Source organism: Myodes glareolus, chromosome 25 (genome assembly GCF_982192425.1).
Source record: "Myodes glareolus chromosome 25, mMyoGla1.1, whole genome shotgun sequence".
NCBI lineage: Eukaryota > Metazoa > Chordata > Mammalia > Rodentia > Cricetidae > Myodes > Myodes glareolus.
The window spans coordinates 1,328,693-1,354,822 of record NC_142050.1 but is presented as its reverse complement, the minus strand read 5'-3'; the positions used below and the strand labels follow the sequence as shown (position 1 = coordinate 1,354,822).

Below are 26,130 nucleotides of genomic sequence, written 5' to 3'. Positions count from 1 at the left end.
TCTGTTAGAAGGGTAGCTGGAGTCAGGAGGAAGCTTTGAAGTTCTAGGTCAGCCTGGTCTACATAGCCAGTTTTAGGCTAGCCAGGGCTACATAGAAAAAACTTGTCTCACAAATAAATAAATAAGGTGGGGAACAACTGAAGAAAGCACTTGGCATTGGCTTCTAGCCTACACGCACACACTTCCCCCACAAAAGGGTTATCACTGAAATAAAGCATTGTTGACTTCAATCTTATTGGAATACAAGGTTTATGTCATATGTAAGTATTAAAAAGAAGTTGATTAATATAAAACCATAACAAGAAGAATTGCCATCGCTAATATTTACTCTTAATAGGAGGTACCAGTCTAAGACCTTTACATAAGTTATTTCATTTCCTTCACCTTCAAGGACCCTCAAGAAGCAGACCTTTTTGCCATGTTGATTTTAAGAAGAGGAAAAATGTGCTTAGCAGTATTTAAAAAACCAAAAAAAAAAAAAAACCCTCCAAAGTAATGAAGACATAGGACTGGAAATTTACTGCAGATAATTCTGAATCTACCATACTACAGGTTCAAAAACAGTTAAGCACAGATATGAGAGGATGGAAATATAAGAGGAAAGAGATCGTGTCTTTCTAAAGTTAGCCTTTTAAAGATTTGGAGGAAGCGCCAGGCATATAAATGACTGTCAGGCTGCTTGACCAGCGCACATGAAGCCTGGAAAGGTAAAACCAAACCGGAAGCTGGGAGGGGGTGGCGCACACCTTTAATCCCAGCGCTGGGGAGGCAGAGGCCAGCCTGGTCTACAGAATTAGTTTCTGGACAGCCAAGGCCACACAGAGAGACCCTGTCTTGAACCCCCCCTAAAACAAACAACAAACAGGAAGATCGAGGATGATAAAGAGTTTGTGTGATTTGGGTAGGTTTCAGAAAACCCTGGGGTAGTTTCAGCAACAGTAATACAAGAAATGGGCACTGCTTAACTTGTACATACCTTGCACTTTGTAATTTCACAAATTTAATGAGATAAACTTCTGTAAAATCTTCCGCTGGGTATTCATCTAGAGCGTTATACTGTTCAATCGCACCATACAGAGCAAATCGTTCAACTAATTCCTTCATGGCCCCCACTGCAGGCACGCCTTGTATTAACAAGTACTGAGATTCCAAGTTGATTGTATATACCTTTAAAATAAAAAAAAGTCTCGTTAAATGTACTCCACAGACAAACCTATGGCAAGTCTGTCCCCGACTTTTTTAAAAATGGAACTTTGAAAGCAAGAAATGCTCAATCCAGTATGTAAAACATACACACAAAACTGTCACTCCTCTTGGCTAAAGCATAACACACATCACATTAGGACATCTGACTATACTATTTAATAGAATTTTTTCCAGAAGCTGACTCCAGAAAAGATATGGAAAACAGTCACTCAACTCTCACTCAGTGCTCGTCCTGTGAGAAACGCTATTGTAAACACGTAGAATACAAAAGTAAAAATCGTGTTTTCGTGGAGTAACGGTCTAGTAAATAGTTGACCGAGAGTAGTGATAACATTTGGTTCCTCGTGCCGCCTCGATCGAGAGGAGGCTCAGACTGCAATCCTGTTACGCCTTTTTAATGTAGGCTCGCCATGGGAGCTAGGAAACCGAAGTGACTCTACCTTGACCGCACGAGGACGTCGGCTCTCCCGGTATTTGGCCCGCGAGTCACACACGGCAGTCTGGACGTGGTGGTCGAATATGCAACCCGGCTTGCCGTCACTGAACGCCATCTTGTCGGCTGCAGTCCTGGGCGCCAGAACAACATCCGCCGGATGCGCTACTCTGTGTCCAATGAGAGAGCAGAATGGGCCAAGCGTGCTTAGATTGGCTGGACAATCGTCTCCCGAGAGCGAGGATTCCATCTGCAGTTTGCCGCCCCCTAGAGTCTCGGAGGAGAGGCCCGATCGCTGTTCTCGGGCTCCGACGCCCTGGCTTTCCGGGGACGGGGGCGGACTCTGCCGTGGGGTGGGCTGGAGGAGTTGCGTCGGGACGATGTGGAGCAGCGAGCGTTTGGCGGGTGCGGGGTCTGGCGGGGCGGTAGTGACGGTGGCCTTCACGAACGCTCGGGACTGCTTCCTCCGTCTGCCGCGGCGCCTCGTGGCCCAGCTGTACCTGCTGCAGGTAACTCGCTCGTTTGGGGTCGGGCGCCGCCGACGTCTCGTGGGACGGGTGTCTGCTGACTCCTTCCCCGCCCGATCACTACGGCGTGAGGTGGCGGTGCCACCCGCACCGCGGCTAGTGCGTCCTCTGACCCTACGGTGGATTTCCTTCCTAGTCCACCTCTTTAGCGGGGTTAAACCAAACTGAATATTCTCGGGTTCTTCCTTGGCATTCGGAAGCAGCTCTAACTCTAGGTTGAAAAGCTCTAGAGAGCTCTTCCATGGTTTATTAAAGTATTGTCCTGCCAGCGAGTTGCCAGTGCTGCCATAGAGGCCTCGAGTGGCAGACTTGATTTGTAGGTTACGAGGTTGCCAATTTATGCAGAGGGTTAGTAAGGTGACAGCTCTCCCTGATTAGGACGGCTTCGAACATCGTATGGGGTGTGCAGGGAAGGGAAGAGAAGGCGATGGAATTGTTCCCACCTCACACCTTCACGTAGGTAACCAGGATCCAAGTGGATCTCAGAGAGCTATCACTGTCTGGATAGTCATTATGGTGTTTCAACGTTATAACCATCTGCGGAAATACAGCATCCAGATTTTCTTAACAAAGAGTGCAGATAGGTTCGCTGGTTTGAGTGTGTTCATGGGGACGAAAATTGGAATATTTGAAATCTCTTAAAATCCTAGATGCATGGTACCAGACTACTAGATCATAAAAGAAATATCCAAGAGTTTGAAATGATTTCAATTAACTCACCTTTCTTTCCTCTTGAGCTACTTCTATTTTGCTTTTAAAACCCACCTATGAAAACATACCAATTTCATCAGAATCATTCTTGTTGTTAGTTTGTCTTCACCAAATAGACAGTTTTTAACTGTCTGTTTTGCTTTCTTTGTGGGGGAAAGAAATCGATCATTCAAGTTCCAGCTTGTCTCATTACCCCTTTGTCTTGTTGAGGGGAGAGGGGGCGGGAGACATGGTTTCTCTGTGTAGCAACCCTTGGCTGTCCTGGAACTCACTCTGTAGACCAGGTTGCCCTCAAACTCATAGAGATCCACCTGCCTCTACCTCCCTAGTGCTGGGATGAAAGACATGAGCCACTACCACTTGACGAGTAACTACATTTTGGCCAAATAAATTGATTGGGATGTTTTTCTTGTTTGCTCAGGTTGATTTTTTTTTTCTTTTTTTCTCCCTTGGAGGGCAGGGGCCTAGTCGATGTTATAGATATTTCAGAATTCATATTTCCTCCTGCAGTGTCACTGGCTTTAAAGGTTGCTTATGAAATAAGGGGAACTGAGTTGCTGAGCTTATGAAACCCATAACAAAAGTCTTTGACCTCTGCCCTTATAACCTAGATAATGACCTAGGACTTTTGACTCCAAAACTGGGGCTTTATTTTCCTTTATCAAATTGTGTTTAGTTGAATGATCTCTGTCAGCAAAAACAGTTGGATCATTGTTTGGAAATTGTGAGAAAATTATGCAACTAAAGGTTACACTGTGACTCTCCCCCCCCTCATACACACACACACGGTTTCTCTGTGTCGTTCTGACTATCCTGGAACTTGTTCTGTAGACTAGGCTAGCCTGGCCTTGAGCTCAGAGATCCACCTGCCTCCTGAGTGCACCACGAGGACTGGCTTCAGTGACTTTCTTGTGTATACAAGTTTTTTAAAGAGCATTTCAGCGCCATGTTGCCTCAGAAGGGACTCTGTTATTCTTTGCAATTTGTACTGTTAAAAGAAAGATAAAGTACTGAAATTTTGTGTAAATGAGAGTTTGATGTTCACCTTGTTTTTTTCCCCCAAGACAGGGTTTCTCTGTAGCTTTAGAGACTGTCCTGGAACTAGCTCTTGTAGACCAGGCTGGCCTCGAACTCCCAGAGATCTGCTTGCCTCTGCCTCCCGAGTGCTGGGATTAAAGGTGTGCGCCACCACTGCCCGGCTGGTGTTTGCCATTTTAAGGTTTGAATTTATTTTGACTTAGAGAAATGAATTTAATAACCTTAACCTTCCTGGGATAACAAGTCTTCAGCATGCTGGCCTTTTACTAAGGAGGGGTAAATATGTAGAAATGCTTGTGATGTTGTAGTAAAAGGGTAAAGCATGTTAAACCTTGGCCGTCATATACAAATGCATGAATCACTAACTGAAAAGCGTTAGCAGAGCACATAAAATTGTTCGTAGTGTTGTGTTTTTGTGAAAGGAATTTCTTTCCTTCCAAGTGCACATATTTCTCACGATTCCTAGAACGAGTGTAATTTTTTTTCAGAGATAGAATCTCACTGTGTAACCCAATTTGATCTTGAATCGCAACCCTTCTGCCTCAGCCTTCCGGCTGCTGGAGTCACAGATGTGCAGTGCCAGCCCTGGAAGTCAGTTCTTCAGCCATGGAAGACACAAGCTTACATAGTACATCATTTCCATGTTTTGATATTCTAATATATTTTTAATTATGTGTATATCTGTCTGTCTGCCTGTCACATGTGAGGATACTCGTGGAGGCCGGGAGAGCACAGTGCTGGATCCACACAGGCAGAAGTACCACAGTGCTCTTAACCACTGAGCCATCTCTCCAGTCCATTTAAAAATATATCTTCCTGTAGTTTTATGACCTTTATTTATTTGTTTGTTTGTTTTGCTTTTCTTTTTGAGAATTACTGTCTTACTGTGTAGTCTTGGCTGGCTTGGAGCTCACTATGCAGATTAGACTGGCCTCAAACTCATAGAGTCAGCCTGCTTCTGCCTCCCGTGTGCAGGGATTAAAGGCATGTACTAACATGCCCAGGCAGTTCTATCAACTTTAAAAGTCATTAAGTAAGTACATAATAAAACATTTCAGTAGGAAGTACAAGAAACAACTAACAATAATTCCCTCTAGGGGCTGGGCGGTGGTGGCGCACGCCTTTAATCCCAGCACTCGGGAGGCAGAGGCAGGCGGATCTCTGTGAGTTCCAGGCCAGCCTGGTCTACAAGAGCTAGTTCCAGGACAGGCACCAAAAACTACAGAGAAACCCTGTCTCAAAAATCAAAAAAAAAAAAAAATAATAATTCCCTCTAGGAACACAGACCTGTCTTCACATTTTACCTTTTTTAATTTTTGTACTTTTATTTTGTGTGTTTATTACTTTTTAAATAAATTCATTGATCAGTAAGAGATTAAATATTCCAGCTGATTGGTGTTTCATAACTCTAAATTGTGTTGTTATATATTTTAAAATTTTTATTTTATTATGTGTATGAGCATTTTGCCTAAATGTATGTTATTTTCTTTTTTAAATTATTAATTTAAACACATACATACTGAAAATCTGTGTAAGTTATCAGCTCCCTATGGTATTTTGAACTCGGAATTGCTTAAATTAGGCTATTAAAACTATTAGACTATCGGCTTTGAGCCCAGCATCACCACTAGTGGAGGTTCCAAATGATCATAGGTTTCTGGTTTTTTTCATGATAAATGTGAATAAAGAGTAGTTGACTACAGCACTGGTGTTGGTTGCTTGTCTGAATCCGGGAGGGAGTATCATAAAAACTAAACCCTTTTTCTTTCCTATTGTTTGAATAAATAGAATCAAGCTATAGAAGTAACCTGGGATCGCCAGCCTACTTACCTGAGCTGGGTGGAAGGCAGACATTTCAATGATCAAAGTGAAAATGTGGCTGAAATTAGTAGACCAGTCGGTCAGAAACTTGGACTTTGCAGTGGGGATCAGGTGAGCACAGCAGGCAGCCGTGGCCCCCCTTTAATGTGGCGTCCTCAAGCTCAGATACTGGGAGGGTGTGTGGATTTATGTGCTGTGATAAGCAGGCTGGGATGCTCAGGCTAACTAACTATATTTTGTTCATCTTATCTTGAACATGTCTCCTGCTTGGTTCTGTATTCTAACTGCTCATTTCCCAGTCAGTTTTTGTAAAATTATTTTCCTTTTTTGAGTTATTGGGTTTTCTTCCTGTTTTAGAACTTCATTTTTGTTTTTGTCACAATTTTACTATTTATTTTGTATGTATATGTATGTGGTGGGATGGGGGTTAAGGGTGGTAGGCCCGGGAGGAGGTCAAAAGACATGCTTGCGGAGATCAGAGTAAAGCTTGTAGGAATCCATGCTCTCTCTACCACGTGAGTCCCAGTGATTGGACTCAAGTGCTGAAGCGTGACACCGTGCAGCTGGTGACGACCTCTGAACTTGTCGATCCTCCTGAGATTGTAAGTTTGTACCAAGACCCCTGGCTTATTTAGCATTTTTCTAACATAACTTTTAACTTTTCATGATCTTACTTGGTTAAAAATATCAGTTCAACAGAGAGAAGTCTTTTCCATTTCTGTCTTGGCCCTGAATGTATGTGCTTACTGTAGACCCCAAAACATAATGATTTGTGTCTATTTTTTGTTATAGTATGTTCATCAGCTTATTCTAAGAATTTTAAATATTCAGTTTAAATATTCACTTAAAATTTGACTGAAAGTAAAAATTTCGTTATTTCCCCTTCTCTCAACCCAACCTCAGAATGCATGTTGCTGTTTGTTGATATTAAAAGAAATTATATTAAAAAAAGGATTAAAAGAAAAAGCTGACATCTATTTCCTGTAGTTTTATATTGTATACCTTTCTATGTACAGTCTTCTCTGGATATAAGCTAGGGTTGCTTCTGTGAGCACACATGAATGCCAAGGTCTTTAGATGTTCACACCCTTATTATAAGATGGCATGGTGTTTGCATATACCATCTGCATGCTGTCCTATATGATTTAAGTCACCTCTAGAGACTTAGAATACCTAATTCAATGTCAACGCTGTGTAAATACTTGTATTGTTTAGGAACACTGCCAAGAAAAAGTGATTAATACAGATGCAGGGTTTTTTTCCCCGTCATTTATCTCCACAGTTGGTTGCATATTTTGGGCAGGAACAGACAGAGCCTGGCTAGCCCCTAAGGCCCGAGTGCTTTTCTGGAGCTGCTTTTGTACTTTCTTGAAATCCTCAGTAGCTTGGGTGTCCCTTAGGTGAATGCTTAGGGCCCAGTGTGCTTCTGACCTGGGAGGATTTGCCTGGCACGCCAGTTGGGCAGCCCCCGTCCAAAGCACTAAGTCGTGAATCACTCTAAAATGTGAAATTCATGCTCACAAGCTTCATGCTCCAGAGCACTTAAAATTTGGAGGTCTCAGTCGATGGGGCCAGTTCGCTCTCTATGACCAGTTTCTCAGGACACAGTGTGAGAGTGCTACACCTTTTTAAACAACTTATTCTGAACTCATTCATGAACATTTTATTTATGCATGCTGTTGATAATTAAAATGAGTCACTCACGAGAGGTCCATAAGCCTTGCAGTAGGCTTTTGTGCGCCTCAATTTGTGCTAGAATTTTACTTTGTTTAGTGGAGGGAGGCTGAGGGGTGCACATGCGTGTGGAGGTCAGAAAGTGACGTCAGCTCTTTTCCTTAATTGTTCTCTACCTTAGTTTCTTTTTTAAATTTTAAAGATTTTTTTAAAATTATATGTCCAAGTGAGGGTATATGTGTGTGAGTGTAAGTACCCACAGGGGCCAGAAGAAAAAGTCAGTTCCCCAGGAACTAGAGCTGCAGTTGACTGTGGGCCACCTGGCGTGAGGGCTGGGAACCAAACTCTGATTGTCTGAGAGAGCAGTACCTGCTTCTAGCCTTCCCACCTTATCTAATGAAACAGGCTCTTTTGCTGCACTCAGAGCTTGATAATTCTAGGCTGCCTGGCTGGCAAATCTCAAGGAGCCACCTCTCTGCCTCCTCAGTGCTGGGATTGTAGGAACCATTTCTCATGACTGCTCTTCTGTGAGTGCTGTGAATTCGAACTCAGGTCCTCAAACACTTTACAGACCAAGCTGTCTCCCAACCCTTAGAATCTTACATTTCTAACCGGAAAATGTCCTTAGATGTCACTGGTGACTTGTGTGTCAGCCTGTCTTTGCCCAGGATTTCATAGCACACTCAGTAGGACAGCTCTGTGGACATCATCAGCTTCCTACAGTGGATTCTGATACCTTCGTTAGAGCTATAAATTGCCCTGATTGTTTTTCATTTTCATTGCTTCTACATGGTGTATGTCTGCTTTTCTACAGACTCTGTTTTGTAGTACTACTATGAAGATTCCCACAGAATAGGAGCCAAGAGCCACCTTGCTAGGTGGAGTAGTAGCTGCCTCCTGGCTGCAGGGGGTACCTTGCATATTCTCAGATTCATCCCATGTGTCAAGTACCTTTACTTGCTGGGACACCGTACCAGCCCTCCTCTATTTTTTCAATTAAAAATCATTTGAATGCTTATTTGTGTATGGGTATTTTTGTCTGCATATATGACTGTGTGCCATATGTATGCCTAAGGCCTGCAGAGGTCAAAAGAGGACATTGGATCCCTTGGAACTGGAGTCACAGATGTTTTTGACCACCGTGTGGATTCTGGGAATCAAACCTGGGTTCTTTGGAAAAGCAATAAGTAGTCTTAACTACTGACCCATCTATACAGCCCTCACTTCTTTTTTAAAAATATTATTTTTGTGTTTATGGGTGATTTGTTTGCATGTATGTCTATGTAACTACCTGTGTGTAGGGCCAGTAGAGGCCAGAAGAGGACATCAGATCTCCTAACCAGAGCTTTAGAGAGTTGTGAGGTACCATATGGGTGCTGGGAATGAATCTGGGTCCTCTAGAAGAGCAACTGGTATTCTTAACTCTTGAGCCATCGCTTCAGGTCTTTCTTCCTTTTTTTTGGTAGATCTGACTATATTGGCAAGGACAGCCTTGAATTGAAGATTCTCCTGCCTCAGCCTCCAGAGTAGCTGGAATTGCAAGCACATGGTATCTCACCTGACTCTTACACTTCTTTCTAGGAATTATCATTATTTTTGCAAACATGTTGTGCTAGGGCGTTCCTTTGTTCTGTTGTTCATTGGGAAAGATCTTAAGTGTTTAATATGTGTTATGTGAAACATGGAAGAGGGGAAAGAAAGACAGAGAGAGACAGAGAGACATACAGAGACAAGGAGACAGTATCTTACCAGAGAGAACTTATTTTCTAGCGATACAGAAAAATCTTACAACAGTAATCTTGCATTTCTGATTTCTCCAGGTGTTTCTCAGGCCATGCTCCCATGTGGTGTCTTGCCAACAAGTTGAGGTGGAGCCCCTTTCAGAAGATGACTGGGAGATACTGGTAAAGAAAACCTCTGCTACCTTCCTGTGTGATTAAACTTCTCAGCACCAGTAGATATTCTGGGTTAGTCTGAATTGTAGTAATGACTCAGTAGAAATCTAGTGTATAATATGAGAACCACAGGTGAGACACTTGTGTTGTATTTGGGATTAATTCTAAATAAATAGGCTTTAACTTCTTTTGACAAAGAAACCGACAACAAAAGGATAGCTGAGATGTTGGATCTTCTTTATGTGTCCCATTGTATCATGTATACTGTAACTATAACAATAAACTTTAAAATAAAAAATGAGTGGGAACTTCTATACCAGGTATGGAATGGTCCAAATGCAGCCTGATTTAACCTTTTTCTCTGTTGGTCATAGGAGCTGCATGCCATTTCTCTTGAACAGCATCTTCTAGATCAAATTCGAATAGTTTTTCCTAATGCCGTTGTTCCCATCTGGGTTGACCAGCAGACTTACATATTTATCCAAATTGGTAAGTGCTATTGTAATATTTGCTGTCATTTCCTACATTAGAGTACCAAGTCCAAAGCAGAAGTCAACAAGTACTAACTGCTTTTTTCTGCAGTTGCTCTGATGCCAGCTGCCCCTTATGGAAGGCTAGAAACTAACACTGAACTCCTCATTCGGCCAAAGACACGCCAAGCCAAAGAGAACACATTTCCAAAAGCAGGAGATGCACATAGACAATTTCATAGTTATGGACAGGAACAACAAGAATTGCAAACCAAGCAACTTCATATGAACATGGAGGGCATCACTGCGTCCAGTGAAACAGACCCAGAAGTTCCCAGTGGCTCCTCATGGAAACCACACTGGTGGACAATGCTTGGAAGCATGTTTTCTTTGGGGCCCGACAGCAAGCAAGTGGCATCCTGGGGTTCACTGGAAATCAGTGCTTTCAAAACCATGCAGTCACAGTTTGTTCCTGTAGACAATGTTTTCAGAGTATGCCAAGTTCAGCCTCCTAGTGCGCATGCCACACCAGCTACCTCTGTGTTTCATAACCATTGCACCATTCATGTGTTTCCGTGGGACCAAGAATATTTTGATATGGAGCCACACTTTACTGTGACCTATGGAAAACTAGTTAAGCTGTGTTCTCCAAAACAACAGCAAGGCAAAGCAAGGCCAAGTGTCCTGTTGCCTGAAAAAGAGAAGCACCAGTCAGAGTCACCAGATCATAAACAGATCGGCTCCAAGCACACCGAGGAAGCTGGCGAGGCCTGTGTGTTGAAGGTAGTCTGGAATGGACTTGAGGAGTTGAAGAATGCTGCGAAGTTCACCAAAAGTGTAGAGCCTCTTCACCTTGGGAAAGTCTGGGTTAGTATGAGGCTTATAATTTAATCGTCCTCAAGATTTGATTCAAATAATACATGTAAATTACAACCAACATAATGAGAGAGAGAGAGTCTCTGTAAGTCTGTCTGTGGAGGAGCAATGTCTCCAACCCCTTCTATTTTTTTTTTAACAGCATTTTTGTTGATTATTTGAAAATTTCATGTACTGCACCCCGATCACATTCACTTCCCAGTCCTCCCATATCCACCCCCATGTGACCTCCCCAAAACAGAAAAAGAAAAAGAAAAGAAAAAAATAGCAAATCCAGTTTGTGTTACCCATATGCTCTCTGGAGCACGGTCAAACTTCCAGTGATCAGCCCTTAAAGATAGTCCTTCCCCGCCCTGCCTGAGCCAGTGGCTGTGAAGAATACTTCAGCTTTCCTAGAAGACCCTTCTTTATATCTTTTAGTGCTTATTAATATTTTTTGAGATAAGAATTTTGGGGGTGCTGGAGAGATGCTTAAGAATACTTTTGCTTTTGCAGAGAACCCAGGTTTGATTCCCAGCACTCATGTGGTGACTCACAGGCATCTGTAACTCCAGTCGCAGGGCATCCCATACCCTCCTCTGGTTCCATATACCAGGCTTGCATGTGAAGTCCAGACATACATACACGCAGAACACACACACAAAAAAAAAACCTAAAAGATTTGTTAAAGAACTTTTGAGATGAAATTTAAAGTGTACAATTTAATATATGCAAAAGTCATTCATGTGATCATTGCATATATAATATGTATAATATATGCAAATAATATATGCACATACATATGCATATAATATATGCAAAAATATGATATATGCAAAAGTCATTTGCGATCATTCCCATAATCTAAGTTTAGATATTTTATTAATGTGGGTGACAAATTCTACCATTTACTTTTGGATTGAATTGTACCTTGGCAGATTGTCTGTGATTCACTTTAACTACTCCAGCTTTTTCAGTGGCTTTCAACTTTTACACACGTACAAAAACTTTTGAAATGATAGCATACTGTTGCTACAGTCTTGATGTTTATGTCTCCCCAAAACCAATATGTCAAAGTTCTTCCCACATGGTGTAGTGTCAGGAGATGAGATCTTTGGGAGGCCATTAAGTTATAAGGTTGAAGCCTTGAGTGTAACTGGTGTCCTTAAGAGAGATGCCCACTCGGCCTCCTTCTTCCCTTCTGCCAGGGAAAACACACTTGGCCGTGAGGAGAGCCTCACCAGTGCCAGCTCTGCCAGTGCCTTGGCATAGACTTCCCGGTTTATAAAGCAGGAATGTGTCTCTGTTGTTTGTAAGCACCCAGTACATAGTATTTCTATTAAAGCAGCCGAAAGGCTAAAACAACTATCATATTACTGTGTTATGATTGTGTGATGACTTCTGTAATTCCACTTGACTTCGGAGAAAGTAATATCAATATTTAGGCTATGAAATACTTGAATCGGTCTTTGAACATTTATATTCTTACTATTTATTTTTAAATTGCAGATCCCAGATGACCTGAGGAAGAGACTAAATATAGAAGTACATGCAGTAGTCAGGATAACTCCACTGGAAACCACCCCTAAAATCCCAAGATCTCTGAAATTACAACCTAGAGAAAATTTAGTGAGTTCAAATATATGTTGTATCAAAATTCCTTTGTGGGTGTTATGAGATTTCTCATTGTTCATTAATAATAATGTACTTCTGTTTTATTTGTTAAAAGTCACATAACATTGCATTTTAACCATTTTCCAGGGAACAGTCCTGCAGCATTAACTATATTCATAATGATGTGCTTCCACTACCATTTCCAAAGTGTTTCTATTACCGCAGACAGAAACTTTGTACCGTTAGACAGTGATTCCCGCCCTGCAAGCAGCTGCAGTCCATGTTCTGTCTGTGAGGTAGTTACTTCTTAATATTGTGAATAAGTGGAGTCGGACAACGTTTGTCCTATGTATTGACTTATTTCATTCACATAATGTTTTCAAGGTCCTTCCATGTTGCAGCATGCATCAGAACTTCATTCTGTAATCTAGCGGATAATATTTCATCACACACACATATACACACATACTCACTCTTGTCTATCCATCCAGGTATCCGTGGATATTTAGATGGCTTCTACTTGTTGACTCTTGTGATTAATGTTGTAGGGAACAGTGAAGTACAAGTGTCTATTTGATTTTCTTTCTGTTTTCTGTTCTTTGGGTGACTCTGTGGGCCAATAACATGCTTAGTTTAAGGAGCAAAGAAGTCGTTAGTAAGCAAGTATGAGTATGTCAAGGCAAATATGGGGATTCTCTCTGTCTGTCTCTGTCTGTCTGTCTGTCTGTCTGTCTGTCTGTCTCTCTCTCTCTGTTTTGTTTTTTGAGACAAGAGTTGTCTGTGTAAGAGCCATCCCTGAACTCACTCTGTAGACCAGTCTGACCTCAAGCTCACATGAATCTGCCTGCCTCTGCCTCCTGAGTACTGGGATTAAAGTTGTGTGCCACCATGCTGGGCTCTGTTTTTATTATTATTATTGATATTTTGGAGTTGGAATGTAGCTCAGTTGGTACAGTGTTTGTCTAGTATGCACGAAGTCTGGGTCTGATCCCCAAATGCATAATCAGGAACGGGATGCACATCTGTTAATACCAGCACCTGGGAGGTGAAGGCAGAAGGGTCAGAAATTCAATGTCACCTTCAGCTCCATGGAGAGTTCAAGGCTAGCCTAGGCTACATGAGAAGATGGTGCTCTTTCTTAGTTAGCCTCTTTCTTAGTTAGTTAGTGATTGGGTTCTAAACTGAGCTTTAGCCAGTGGGTATAAGGTTGACTACATGAAGAGAGAGAACAGAAATAGGCCTGTTTGAGAAATGGGAGAGTGCAGGGTGACTTAGCTGGGAAATAGTCATCAATTTTTCTATATGATTTTATGTGTGTGCACATGTGGGCTCACCGATGTATATGCACATATGTGCATGGCATGTGAAGGCCAGAAGGGAACCTCTGCTCTCATTCCTCAAGTGCCATCCACTTTGTTTTTTAAATCATGGTCTCTCATTGGCCTGCAACATGACAAGCACACTGTGCTCACTAGCCAGCCCTGAGCCCTAGGGATCTTCATGTCTCCTCAGCCCAGGGCTGGGACTACAATCATATATTATCACACCTCACCCTTTTTTAAAAAATTTGTTTCTTTGTTTGTTTTATTTTCTTGTTTCTCAAGACAGGGTTTCTCTGTGTAGCCCTGGCTGTCCTGGAACTCACTCTGTAGACCAGGCTGTCCTCGAACTCACAGAGATCCACCTGCCTCTGTCTCCAGAGTGCTGGAATTAAAGACATTCGCCACCACCCTCAGCTACTTGTGCTTGAAAACTATCATCACAATCCTATATGAATTTTTATTTTTCTAGTAATATTATTGAATGTCAAATACTATCAGATGAGTTTTTAAGAACTGAAATTTAATTTAAAAACTTTAAAAATTATCTCTGTTTTTTAAATAATTTCTTTTATCCTTTGAATAATTAACACTCTACTCATTTAGTATAGCTAGATTGTGTTCCAGATAAGAAGAGAAATAGTGGCTTAAATATACAAGTATTTACTTTTCTTGGTTACAGGAAGTTTGCAGGCACTTGTAGGTGGTTAACCTTGTTGTCAAGGCCCTAGGTTCCAATCATTTTCTCTTCTGTCATCCTTAGCTATGACTTGGCTCCTTTAGATACAAAATGCCTGATGCTTCTGAGCATCATGTCTGAATTTCATGAACCCGTAGAAAACAAGACCCAAAGTTACCTGCTCAGTTTCCTTCCCTTCCACTGGGAAGGGAAACTCTTCTGTTACTAACTAAATGCCATTGGCCGCAGTGAAGTCTCATACTTCACTTTGCTGGGTATTTTGGATCTCTTGTAACCTTTACTGTTTATATAAATGGTTCCTCAGGCTGAACTGTACCCATCACCCTCGCCATCATATCAGACCAATCACACTCACTGTCTCATCAGCTCACACTCACCCTCACATCAGCTCACACTCACCCTCACATCAGGTCACACTCACCCTCACATCAGCCCTCACTCACCCTCACATCAGCTCTCACTCACCCTCACATCAGCTCACACTCACCCTCACATCAGGTCACACTCACCCTCACATCAGCTCACACTCACCCTCACATCAGTTCACACTCACCCTCACATCAGCTCACACTCACCCTCATATCAGCTCACACTCACCCTCTCATCAGGTCACACTCACCCTCTCATTAGGTCACACTCACCCTCACATCAGCTCTCACTCACCCTCACATCAGCTCACACTCACCCTCACATCAGCTCACACTCACCCTCACATCAGCTCACACTCACCCTCACATCAGCTCTCACTCACCCTCACATCAGATCACATTCACCCTCATATCAGGTCACACTCACCCTCACATCAGCTCACACTCACCCTCATATCAGCTCTCACTCACCCTCACATCAGCTCACACTCAACCTCACATCAGCTCACACCCTCACATCAGGTCACACTCACCCTCATATCAGCTCACACTCACCCTCACATCAGGTCACACTCACCCTCACATCAGCTCACACTCACCCTCACATCAGGTCACACTCACCCTCACATCAGCTCACACTCACCCTCACATCAGCTCACACTCACCCTCACATCAGCTCACACTCACCCTCACATCAGCTCGCACCCTCCCATCAGGTCACACATCTACATGTAGGCTTGAACAGCCTATGTATTCCGATTTGGTAAGATTTTGCATTCTGTTAGGAAGACATATTAATTCCTTGGTCACACTTCTGTCCTTTCCTCTGGCAGCCTAAAGACGTGAGTGAAGACGATGTCAAAGCTGTGTTCTCGTCATGGCTACAGCAGTCAGCTACCACCATGATCCCTTTGATAGTATCAAAGGAAGAATGTATTAAGCTGAGAATTAAAGATGGTGCGTAAAAGTGTTATTTTGTTTTTCCTATTGAAATGACTATAACATCTAAGTTTTTTGTTTTGTTTTGGTTTTTCAAGACAGGGTTTCTCTGTGTAGTCCTGGCTGTCCTGGAACTTACTATGAAGACTAGGCAGGCCTCGAACTCACAGAGATCTGCCTGCCATGCTTCTCAAGTACTAGGGTTAAAGGCCTGTGCTGCCGCACGTGGCTAGCTTGAAAATTTTTTTGTTTTTTCAACTTATGTCACATGTGAACAGTGAAACATAACAGTGTTATCTGTGTTAAAGAATGTCTTTAATTTAAATATGCTTGATATTTCAAATCAAATTATTTCCTCTCTGTTTCAGTTCTAACCCTCCATTTATTACTTTCTTCTTAATAGGGCTGAAAGAGTTCACTCTGAGTGTAGTTCATCCTCAGGAGAAAGAAAAAGAAAAAGGAGAGACTGTTTTTGTGTTGAGTGCCATTCTGCTGCAGAAGATCTCAATACAAGTAATGATATTCTATTGATGTGTAATAAAGCAATGTTGTTATCTGTGACTAATAAAGTATGAGCTTCTGTCTGGAAGCGTACATCCAGAACTGCTTTAGAAACCACATGAGAAGAATAAGGAATAACTTGATTTTAAATATTTTACTCTATAAATTATTGATTTATCCTAAATGTAAGCATCAGTTAAGCACACTTAAGTTTCAGAATTACTGTTGATTGTGTAAACTGGTAAGCAGATCATGGTTTAAAGTTCTGTGTATTAAACAAATAAAGATTTAGTTTAGAGGATTGATTTTAAAAGTTCTTATTTGGGGACCAGTGAGATGGCTCAGTGGGTGTTTGCATCCAAGCCTGGTAACCTGAGCTCAGTCCCAGGGAACCATGGGAACAAACGGGGAGGAGAGAGGCAACACCTCCGAAGTTGTCCTTTGACACATGAGCCGCCTCCTCTTTGTGACGCGCACATACACACCAAAGTTGTCTTCTGACCTCCACGTGTGCACACAAATAATAATTTAAATGTTTGTAAATTAATATTTTAACCTACTACTTCTTATGTTATTTTGACAGTTGTTAACATTCTCTACTCTCCACAAATACCGCCCCACGTTTCTTGCGTCAGTACCTTAGGATTTGTGTCTTTAGAATATTGTGTTCTGCTTCTGTTTGCTGCTGTGGGCTGAAGCTGGGCGAGTTGTTCAGAATTTCCGTGGTTTGGAACTAGCCACAGTTTATCTTTGAAATGTGAATGTAAGAATTGTGGAGATATTAATTATGACACATCTGTGAAGTGTCACCAGACAGCTGCTGTCTCTCTGCTGTTGTCTGTGACGTCTGCGTTCCATGCAGAGCACCTTGTCAGGGGTTGTCAGGCCGTATTCTTGGGCACAGCACCTACTTTCTCTGATGAAACAGAGTCGGTGATTTTTTTCTCTGGGACTCAGGAAACAAGTGAAAGGCATAACTTTGATGTGTAAAACTGACTTTTCCTTGCTGCTGTAGGTCCTTCTAGAGCCTGTGATAAGAGAAGAAAACAGTGAGGAAACTGACTCTCTTCTTCCCTTTTTAAAGCTGAACTCTCTGGGGTAAGAGGTTATGGCCGAATTAGTATGTTTACAGACTGCTTTGGATTCTCTCTCTGGCAGACTTCTGCGTGCACATGTTACAGCGACAGGGAATGCCAATGAAAAATTTTTCTAATACATTAGGAGATAATTTTCAAGGATTATATCTGTCCTCACACATGGGTTAAAAATGTACCTTCTTTAGGTAGCTAGTTTTATTAGAGGTTCTGCTTTGAGAATTGACTCGTGAGAAAAAAATAAATGTTAACCAAATATCACCTATCTGACCATTGTACTTGACCAAAACAGTAGTTATCAAAACAAATAAAAGTATTTTAATAGCTAAATCTGAAGCATTGGGTGAGTGGTAAGAAATATTTCAAATTAAGTTATTCTTTCACTTTTTGTTGTAACCATTAGGATTTTTTGTATATTTTCTCATCTTTTTGGAAGAGCAAATCTGAAAACGAAGCCATCTTGGTTTCTTTATTTATATACTCAGACTAGAAGCCTTAGACATGTTAGCTGAGAATTCATGTGCTTACACCAGATGAGAGAGCCATTTCATTTTAGTGAAAAAATGAAACCTTAAAGAGGATTAGGTGCAACAGTGTACATTACTATGAATTAAAATCTTTTTGGATTCCACTATCTGGTGTTTTAGTTCCACTTCTGTTTTTATGAATAAAATCATGGTAGAAATCAAGAAATAGTGTGGGTTCAAGGTTTGCATGTGACACGTGAAGGCGGAGGTTTCAGAGGAGCTCCGCAGAGCCTTGACTGTCGTAATAAACCCTTCTGCAGCGCCTGTTTATGATAATGTTAATGACTAGACTAAAGATTATTTGGGAATGGGGAGTGCTTAGGTGTGTAGGAATCCAATAAATGACCTTTAGAACAAAGCAGTGGTTACTGCACATGCTTCAGATATTAGACTAATGTTTAAAAGCTGCACATCAGACGCTGTGCCCTTAAGATGGCTAACTTGCCCAGGAAGGAAAGCTTCAACTTTTCTAGCTAGGCTCCTCCTTGCTGCGGGCTTTTGTCACTCAGGAACTTTTGTGTTTTGCAGTGGAGTGAATTCCTTAGGTATATCCGCCATGGAGCACATCACCCACAGCCTCTTGGGCCGCCCTTTGTCTCGGCAGCTGATCTCCCTCATCGCAGGACTTAGGAATGGTGCTGTTTTGATCACTGGAGGAAAGGTATTTGGCTCAGACGTGTTCCTTTTCACAAACTAGAAGTATTTCACTCTTATCTCTTTGGATTTTGCTTATGTATTTTGAAGAACTTTTAATACATTAAAGGGAAAGCAATCATACTTACATTAATACTTTTGGGTACCTTGTTAGGTATTGGGGATGTCGTCCTGAGTTCACATACCCTCTGCACCCTCTTCTGTGTTGATTGATAACATTCTATGACTTGATGTGTAGGTTTTTGATGAGGCTGTTGAAAGTATTGGTATTTTTTGATGAAATATCATTGGGCTGTGGTGATGTGTGCTTTCTACCATTCTGTTTGATTTTTTTATCTGCGTTTCTGGGAGACATTGGTTTGGTCTGCAGCGTTTGTCTGGTTTTACTATCCGTGTATTTAGGCTCATGATGAGCTGTCAGGTGTTTCCCTCCTTTTTGTGAGGAAAATATAAAGTTGGCTTTCATTCCTTCTTTAAATGCTTGGTAAGATCTGCAGCAAACCCATCCAAGCCTGGAAAGTCTTTACTGCGGCACCTTGACTGACAAGCAGCTGATGGTTTTTAGAGTTATTTGCTCTTCTTCCCCTTTAGTTCTAGGTTTCTGCAGGCTCTGCTGTGCTGCCTGTTTCCTGACATGGGTCATGTATCTTCTCTCTTTAACTTTTTACTGTCTTGGTTGAGATCCCTGACCTCTTAAAGAGGCTTATTGTCTTATTCTCTGCCAATGCTGTGGGTTCTTCCGTGCTCAAAGACCAACAGACTGTGCATTGGAGAGATGTTTGATTGGTTAAAGATGGAAAAGATGTTTTTATTGGTTAAAATTGTAGAGGGCTGGATTTGGGTTCCCAGAACCCATGCTGGGTGGCTCACAATCACCTGTGACTCCAGCTCCCTCTGTTCATCTCCACAGGCACCTGCATTCATGTACACACACACACACAGACACACACATACACAGACACACAGACACACACACAAGAAAAATCAGTCTTACACATAATCTTAAAAAATACTCTTAATCTTTAAAACAATCTTTAAAAAAACCCACAGTGTTGCATGTTTTGTTTGTTTGTGTATTTGTTTTTAAGTTTTTTGAGACAGTGTTTCTCTGTGTATTTTTGACTGTCCTGGAACTCACTCTGTAGACTCTGCTGGCCTAGAACTCACAGGGATCCGCTTACCTCTCCCTCCTGAGTGCTGGAATTAAAGGCGTGAGCCACCACACCCAGACCATATTGCTTTTATAATTACAGAATTTTGAAGTTGGGACTTTCCCTTCACTACATTTTAACAACTGTCTCCTATTAGTAGTCCAGTTTCTTTCTCCTATCTTTCTTAAACATAGGAACCATTCTTTGTCATTTTATGAAGACTTTTATTTATTTTATGGGAGTACTCTATCTGCATGTATGCATGCATGCCAGAAGAGGGCATCAGATCCCACTATAGATGGTTGTGAGCCACCATGGGGATACTGGAAATTGAACTCGGGACTTCTTAAGAGCAGCTCTTAAGCACTGAACCATCTCTCCAGCCCGTCTTTGTCATTTTCAAATGCCAACATCACCATGGTAGAATATTTATTTTTAGAAAATTTTATCCTGCCATCTCTGAAAGCAGTCTTTTGAACTTCTTTTGAGAATAGGACAGTCAGTAAGAGGTCCTGGGTTTATGTGTCATCTTGTAATGTACTTATTGTTTAAGTTTTTATTTATTTATTTATTTTTTATTTATTTATTTATTTATTCATTTTTGAGGCAGGATTTCTCTGTGTAAAAGTCCTAGCTGTCCTGGAACTAGCTCTTGTCGACCAGGTTGGCTTTGAACTCACAGAGATCTGCCTGCCTCTGCCTCCCGAGTGCTGGTAATAAATTTTGTTTCTCATCTGTGTACATTGGGTTAACCTCACTTAAGGGAGAGGAAACAAACATGAGAAGTTCTATATGAATGTAAATACTCTGAACTGGAAGAAAAGGCCCTCTGGGTGAGTGATGATGTGTCTGGTCTGCAGTCCAGCACCCCTAATACTTTTAGTTTTTGAAGTTTGTTAAGTTTAAATGTGGGCCATGCAGTGGTGGCGCACACCTTTAATCCCAGCACTCAGGAGGCAAAGGCGAGTGGATCTCTGTGAGTCTGAGGACAGCCTGGTCTACAGAGTGAGTTCTGAGACAGACAAAGCTACACAGAAACCTGTTTCAAAAAACCAAAACATTTAAATGTGGTTTAATTCTATAAAAGATAATAATGATAGTACATATTTGTTGAGTACCTCCAAATTTTAGGTTTTTTACATCAAATTTTGCTGGTTTTTGCTAGTAATCAGAACAAAGTACTTGAACTGGTATAACTTTGTTGGACTTCAGAGAAACAACAGTAAGAAGAAGTGATAATAGATTGAAAGAAGAAACTGGTAGTAAAAGAACTATAAAAACCACCAGATCTGGCTGTGCTGGAGGCCACTGTAGACATGGACTCCCTTCTGATGTCACCCTTCTACCTCTCCTAAGACACACCCACAGGTCACTAAGATAGGGAGGACCATAAATATAAAGCTTAAAGAAGGAACTTTTGTTTGCTTTTTTTTTTCTTGTTTGTTAATTTTTTATTTTTTCAAGACAGGGTTTCTCTGTGCAGTCCTGGCTGTCCTGAAATTTGCTCTGTGTACCAGGCTGGCTTCAAACTCCTATAGATCCACTGCCTTTGCTGCTGCAATGCTGAGACTAAAGATATGCACCACCACTGCTGGGTGAGAAGTAACTTGTAAAATTATAAAACTTGATGAACATTTTACAGAGTGCTGAGAAGATTGCAGGGCAAAAGAAGTCACTTCACAGTGGAACAAAGGCGCCAGTTCCTTTCACCTTTCTTTACTAAGCGTAATTTCTGTCTTATTTTTACATATTATTTTCTAATAAGACAAAAGCTTGTATTTGAAAATAAAATGCTCATTGACTGTAAGCCAGTGTCGAGTTCTTTGTTCTTCTATCAAAGTAGCCAATCCTGACAGCTGACTTGTCTTTCAAGGACTGTGCTGTATCCAGTAATCTCAGCCACTCCAAAGTCTGGGGCAGGAGGCTCTTATATTCAAGGCTATATTGGCCAACATGATAAGACCTCATCTTGTAAAACATGCCCATCACAGGCACAAAGTGTCTGAAGGTTCTTCTCCACGTTAATTGGTAGTCACAGTAATGGCTGTAAATAGATTAAAATTACGTAGTACAAGATATTTATTAGTATCTACTAACATAATAGTATCTATAATATTAGTGATCTACTTTTCTCATTGGAATCATAGAGATTAAATAAAAATATCTAATTATTTCAAATTTATTTCATTTATATATTAGTCATATCTTGTAACAATAAAGTATTATTTTCAATTGTATTTAATTAAATGTTAGCAGCTGTATTCACCAGCAAGTGTAGAAATGGGTGTGTTTCTATCTCTGCATATTAACAGAGTAAAAGAAGAGCCATATTTCAGTAGCACAAACTCAATCACACACTGCAGCTGGGTTGGTGTTTACTTTCCAGTAGACGAGACTGAATCTTGGTGACTATTGCAATGAGCTACTTCTGTAATTAAATTTATTGAGAGTCTGATGAAGCAATTGTTTTCCAGGGGAGTGGGAAATCAACATTAGCCAAAGCGATCTGTAAGGAAGCCTGTGACATATTGGATGCCCATGTGGAGATAGTTGACTGCAAAGCTTTACGAGGTAGGAGTGAGCATTCAACATAATCCCCCTTTTGTAGACAGGAATGTATTATTAATGCTATTAGTAGAAATAGTTACGTACTTTTAAACTCATATTTGTGTCATTTAGTTATTGAAAATCCTTAGAAATTTGGAAGCTGGGCATAGTGGTGCACACCTTTATGTAACATGAGGGGCCGGCTAGTTGGGGTATCTGTTCCTGCCCAGTACCCCACAACCGGCAAGTCCCAGAGAAAATCAACCACACAGAGATCTCTATAAGTTATAAAGCTGATTGGCCCATTAGGTCAGGCTACTTATTGGCTCTTATAACTTATGTTACCCCATTATCCTTATCTACGTTAGCACATGGCTCAGTACCTTTTCCAGCAGGGCAGCTTACATCTTTCCTCTCTGGTGGTCTGGGCAGAACTGCAGAGGGAGCTTCCTGCTTTCCAGAATACTCCCAGTCTCTTTGCTCCACCCCTACTTCCTGTCTGGCTTTCCCGCCTATACTGCCTGCCTGGCCAATCAGCGTTTTATTAAAATATGATTGACAGAATACAGACAATTCTCCCACACCATTTTATGACAGGTCTCTGTGAGTTCAAGGACAGCCTGGTATACAGAGTTAGTCCAGGACAAAGATATACAGAGAACCTGTCTCAAAAAGTAAAAGTAAAAATAAAAGAAATAGATGTTGAAATAAAGCCACGTAAAGATGGAAAATACACAGAGAATCTTGATACTGTGTGCTGTTATGCTCTCTTTGAATTGTTTGAATGCTGAGCAAGCAGTAATAGTTGCTAAAAGACTTTTGTTTATAAATGCTGCTGAACTAACCCAAGATAAGTATTTTGAAAATACCTTGGCTTCAAAACTGAAGTCAAAAGGTATATTTGGAGAAGAGATTTTGCTTTTGTTTCCACAGAAAATGAGAGGCTATGGATTCATTCTGAGTTAAGAAAAATCAGCTTTGATCAAGGGAGGCCACCCGAGAAATCTCTGATAGGAACAGATGGCCCAGATGACAGAGTTCTACATCCAGAACAGATTCGAGACTGCTGCCTGAGATGATCAAGACTCACAGGATACTCCAGTCAGGACTTGATTATAACTCTAAATTTTCTTTAGATCCCCATAAGATTATCAGCGCTCCCAACCAGCCGGAAGTAGCCTGAAATACTACGCCCACATTCCCAACAAATGGACTATGGGTATTTTCCTTTGTTTAAAAAAAAAAAAAGAGGGAAATGGTGTGGGAGAATTGTCTGTATTCTGTCAATCATATTTTAATAAAACGCTGATTGGCCAGGCAGGCAGTATAGGCGGGAAAGCCAGACAGGAAGTAGGGGTGGAGCAAAGAGACTGAGAGTATTCTGGAAAGCAGGAAGCTCCCTCTGCAGTTCTGCCCAGACCACCAGAGAGGAAAGATGTAAGCTGCCCTGCTGGAAAAGGTACTGAGCCATGTGCTAACGTAGATAAGGATAATGGGGTAACATAAGTTATAAGAGCCAATAAGTAGCCTGACCTAATGGGCCAATCAGCTTTATAGCTTATAGAGATCTCTGTGTGGTTGATTTTCTCTGGGACTTGCCGGCTATGGGGTACTGGGCGGGAACAGATACCCCAACTGGCCGGCCCCTCATGTTCCACCTTTAACCCTAGCACGCTGGAGACAGAGGCAGGCAGATCTCTGTGAGTTTGAGGCCAGCCTGGTCTACAGAGGCAGTTCCAAGACAGCTAGGACTACACAGAGAAACCCTGTCTTGGAAAACCAAGAAATCCTTAGAAAGTTGAAGTCTTCGGCTTTCTGATGTTTGTGATAAAATCCCTAAAACTCTATTTGACAATTTGGTGGAAGGGATTATTTTAAAAGTGAAAAGCTCTATAGACTGTTCTAGAACAAATACCATTCCAGGTGTTTAGAGTATACTCTATTCAATCTGTACTTGCTCTTGGTCTTTAATTGCTGTGGAAAACTGGTGCGGTTCATGCCTGGGAGGGTAAGTAGGTGGCTTTGGGTGACAGTGAGAAGAATTACCATTGATCTTGTACCACTTGTGTGTTTTTTAAACATTTCTAACATTTACATTATTAACTGTTCAGTTAGAACAAGAGATTGGAGCAGTTTCTCTTTGAATGATTAGCTTCCTTCTGGGTTTCCACTAACACCTGGCTCCCAGCTCATCTTTGTAGCTCATGTTTTTACCATGCATAATAAGAAAATAAGAAATCCCATTGTATGGACATAAGAAATTCTCAGAAGATAAATAAAAATATGTATTTTAAAGCAAGATAAAGATAGCTTTGAAAACTCAATTCTTCACTTGCTATAAAGGAAGTTTTAATCCTGGTTGAAGCCCCATGAAAATAAGTATCAGGGAACCTTTGCATTATCTTATAGACCTATAAACTTTCTGTCTTCTGGAAATTAAAACTTTGTACCACACCTGTAACAAACCTGGAGCCAAATGTGTCCTTCAATTCTAGCACTTTCGGGGTCTTCAGGCAACTGCTAGGGTTTGACTCAGATCTTGACTTCTACTCTGGTTTATATTTTTTTTCATCCTATGTATTCCACAATTATAAGTCACCTGAAACTCTGGTGTGAAGCTGAGTGCATACAGACCAAAGTCAGAGCAGTGTATTTCTTTCCTTTGTGGTACAGTTTGGCACTTTGAACCCTTGGAGACTTAGGAGTTGAATGTGCTGATAATTAACAAGTTTTTGATTGATATATTAATAAAACATGGTTTAATTTTTATAGATAATTGAGTTCTATTACTTTCAAGAGGAACATAAACTTTTGATCTCTGAAATAACATTGATACATCTTCTGTGTGTAGGAAAAAGGCTTGAGAGCACACAGAAAGCCCTGGAGGCGGCTTTCTCAGAGGCGGCCTGGAGGCAGCCGTCTGTCGTTCTGCTGGATGACCTAGATCTCATTGCTGGAGTGCCTGCTGCCCCAGAACAGGAGCACAGCCCTGAAGCAGTGCAGAGCCAGCGACTCGCACATGGTAATACGTCTCCTACTGCTTTGGGAGCTTTTTCTTTCGTCAGTCAACATTTTTTGTTTTAATGGTAAATCTAGTTTTTACATTTTTAATTAGTTTAATAAATAAATAGTTTAGTACTTATGCGTTTGTTGAGGTGGCACCCATGTGCCTGAGTGTTACTTGTGAAGGTCAAAGGCCAGTTTTTAGGAGTCTCTTCTCTCCTTCCTCCATGTGAATCCTGGAGATTGAAGTAAGGTTGTCAGCCTTGGTGGCACATGACTACCTGCTGAGCCATGTCACTGGCCGTAAATCTACCATTTTGAGGAAATAAGGTATATGCTCACTGTAGTGTTTTCCAACTCTGTTAGAAAATGGCAGAGCAAGAGTAGTGACAATCCCGCGACTTCACTCTTCTTGCTTCTGTTTCATTAACAGATACATGTTGAACACTTACTTTATTCACCAATCTCAGAGTCAAGGGGAGGAAAGGAAGCAATTTCAGTGCAGAATGGTGGATGCTGTATAGAGTGCTATTTCTGGAAGAGGGCTTGCCTTAGGTGTACAAGTGAGAATCTCCTGGTTTTGTAAGTCAGCAAATGGAAAGTAACTGGAGCCAGGTCAGTCGACCTTAAGGTGGCAAGATGACTGCCCTGGAAGAATGTGCAGTGTGTGGTGTAAACACCTAACCCAGAGTGAGAGCGAGGTGAGCTACAGCATTGCAAGGAAGCGTTCCAGGGACGTTGGTAACTGAGTCGAGTTTCAATGGAAAGGTGAGAATTAATAGGCAGCAATGGAGTATAGTTCACAGGGTGAGGTGCCGCGGTGCAAGAGATTACAGAACACTGAAAAATCCACCACTGAGTGTAGCTTAGAGTGCAACAGCATTGCCTCGTGGTTCTGAAGAGCTGAAGCAAACACAAAATATAAATAAGCGTGCCTTGCATTAGATTGACTGATGTTTATCTCAAAGTTTGAGTTCTGTATCTCCTGTAGAACCTCCTATTGGCAAACTCCTAGACACCGCTCCGTTAGTCTCTATACAGGAAGGCTGTAGATCTCTGGATCAGGACTCAGAGATGTTTATG

The 26,130-nt window shown here is 41.4% G+C and overlaps 2 protein-coding genes across 10 annotated transcripts in view; one reads left to right on the top strand and one right to left on the bottom strand.

The window, feature by feature from the left end:
• Rbm48 (RNA binding motif protein 48) overlaps window positions 1–1,803 on the bottom strand; it is a 28,915-nt gene extending 27,112 nt beyond the window's left edge. For all 3 annotated transcript variants that reach the window (XM_048436598.3, XM_048436607.3, XM_048436612.3), the window contains exons 1-2: window positions 1,647–1,803; window positions 977–1,167 (exon numbers count right to left, since the gene is read on the bottom strand). In XM_048436598.3, the coding sequence (XP_048292555.3) occupies window positions 977–1,167; window positions 1,647–1,757 (302 nt within the window). In that variant the 5' untranslated portion in view covers window positions 1,758–1,803. The remainder of the gene's footprint in view (window positions 1–976; window positions 1,168–1,646) is intronic.
• A 106-nt stretch (window positions 1,804–1,909) lies between these two features.
• The window catches only part of Pex1 (peroxisomal biogenesis factor 1), a 63,171-nt gene continuing 38,950 nt past the window's right edge, over window positions 1,910–26,130 (top strand). For 2 of the 7 annotated variants that reach the window (XM_085683838.2, XM_048436537.3), the window contains exons 1-12: window positions 1,911–2,148; window positions 5,704–5,847; window positions 9,231–9,314; window positions 9,680–9,794; window positions 9,888–10,642; window positions 12,140–12,259; window positions 15,465–15,588; window positions 15,974–16,083; window positions 17,087–17,169; window positions 18,221–18,353; window positions 21,972–22,068; window positions 24,896–25,066. In XM_085683838.2, coding sequence (XP_085539964.2) covers window positions 2,020–2,148; window positions 5,704–5,847; window positions 9,231–9,314; window positions 9,680–9,794; window positions 9,888–10,642; window positions 12,140–12,259; window positions 15,465–15,588; window positions 15,974–16,083; window positions 17,087–17,169; window positions 18,221–18,353; window positions 21,972–22,068; window positions 24,896–25,066 — 2,065 coding nt within the window. In that variant the 5' untranslated portion in view covers window positions 1,911–2,019. Of the gene's footprint in view, window positions 2,149–5,703; window positions 5,848–8,906; window positions 8,960–9,230; window positions 9,378–9,679; window positions 9,795–9,887; window positions 10,643–12,139; window positions 12,260–15,464; window positions 15,589–15,973; window positions 16,084–17,086; window positions 17,170–18,220; window positions 18,354–21,971; window positions 22,069–24,895; window positions 25,067–26,130 lie in introns of those variants that run through there. The other 5 variants (XM_048436556.3, XM_048436527.3, XM_048436547.3 and 2 more) reach the window with 5 other exon arrangements.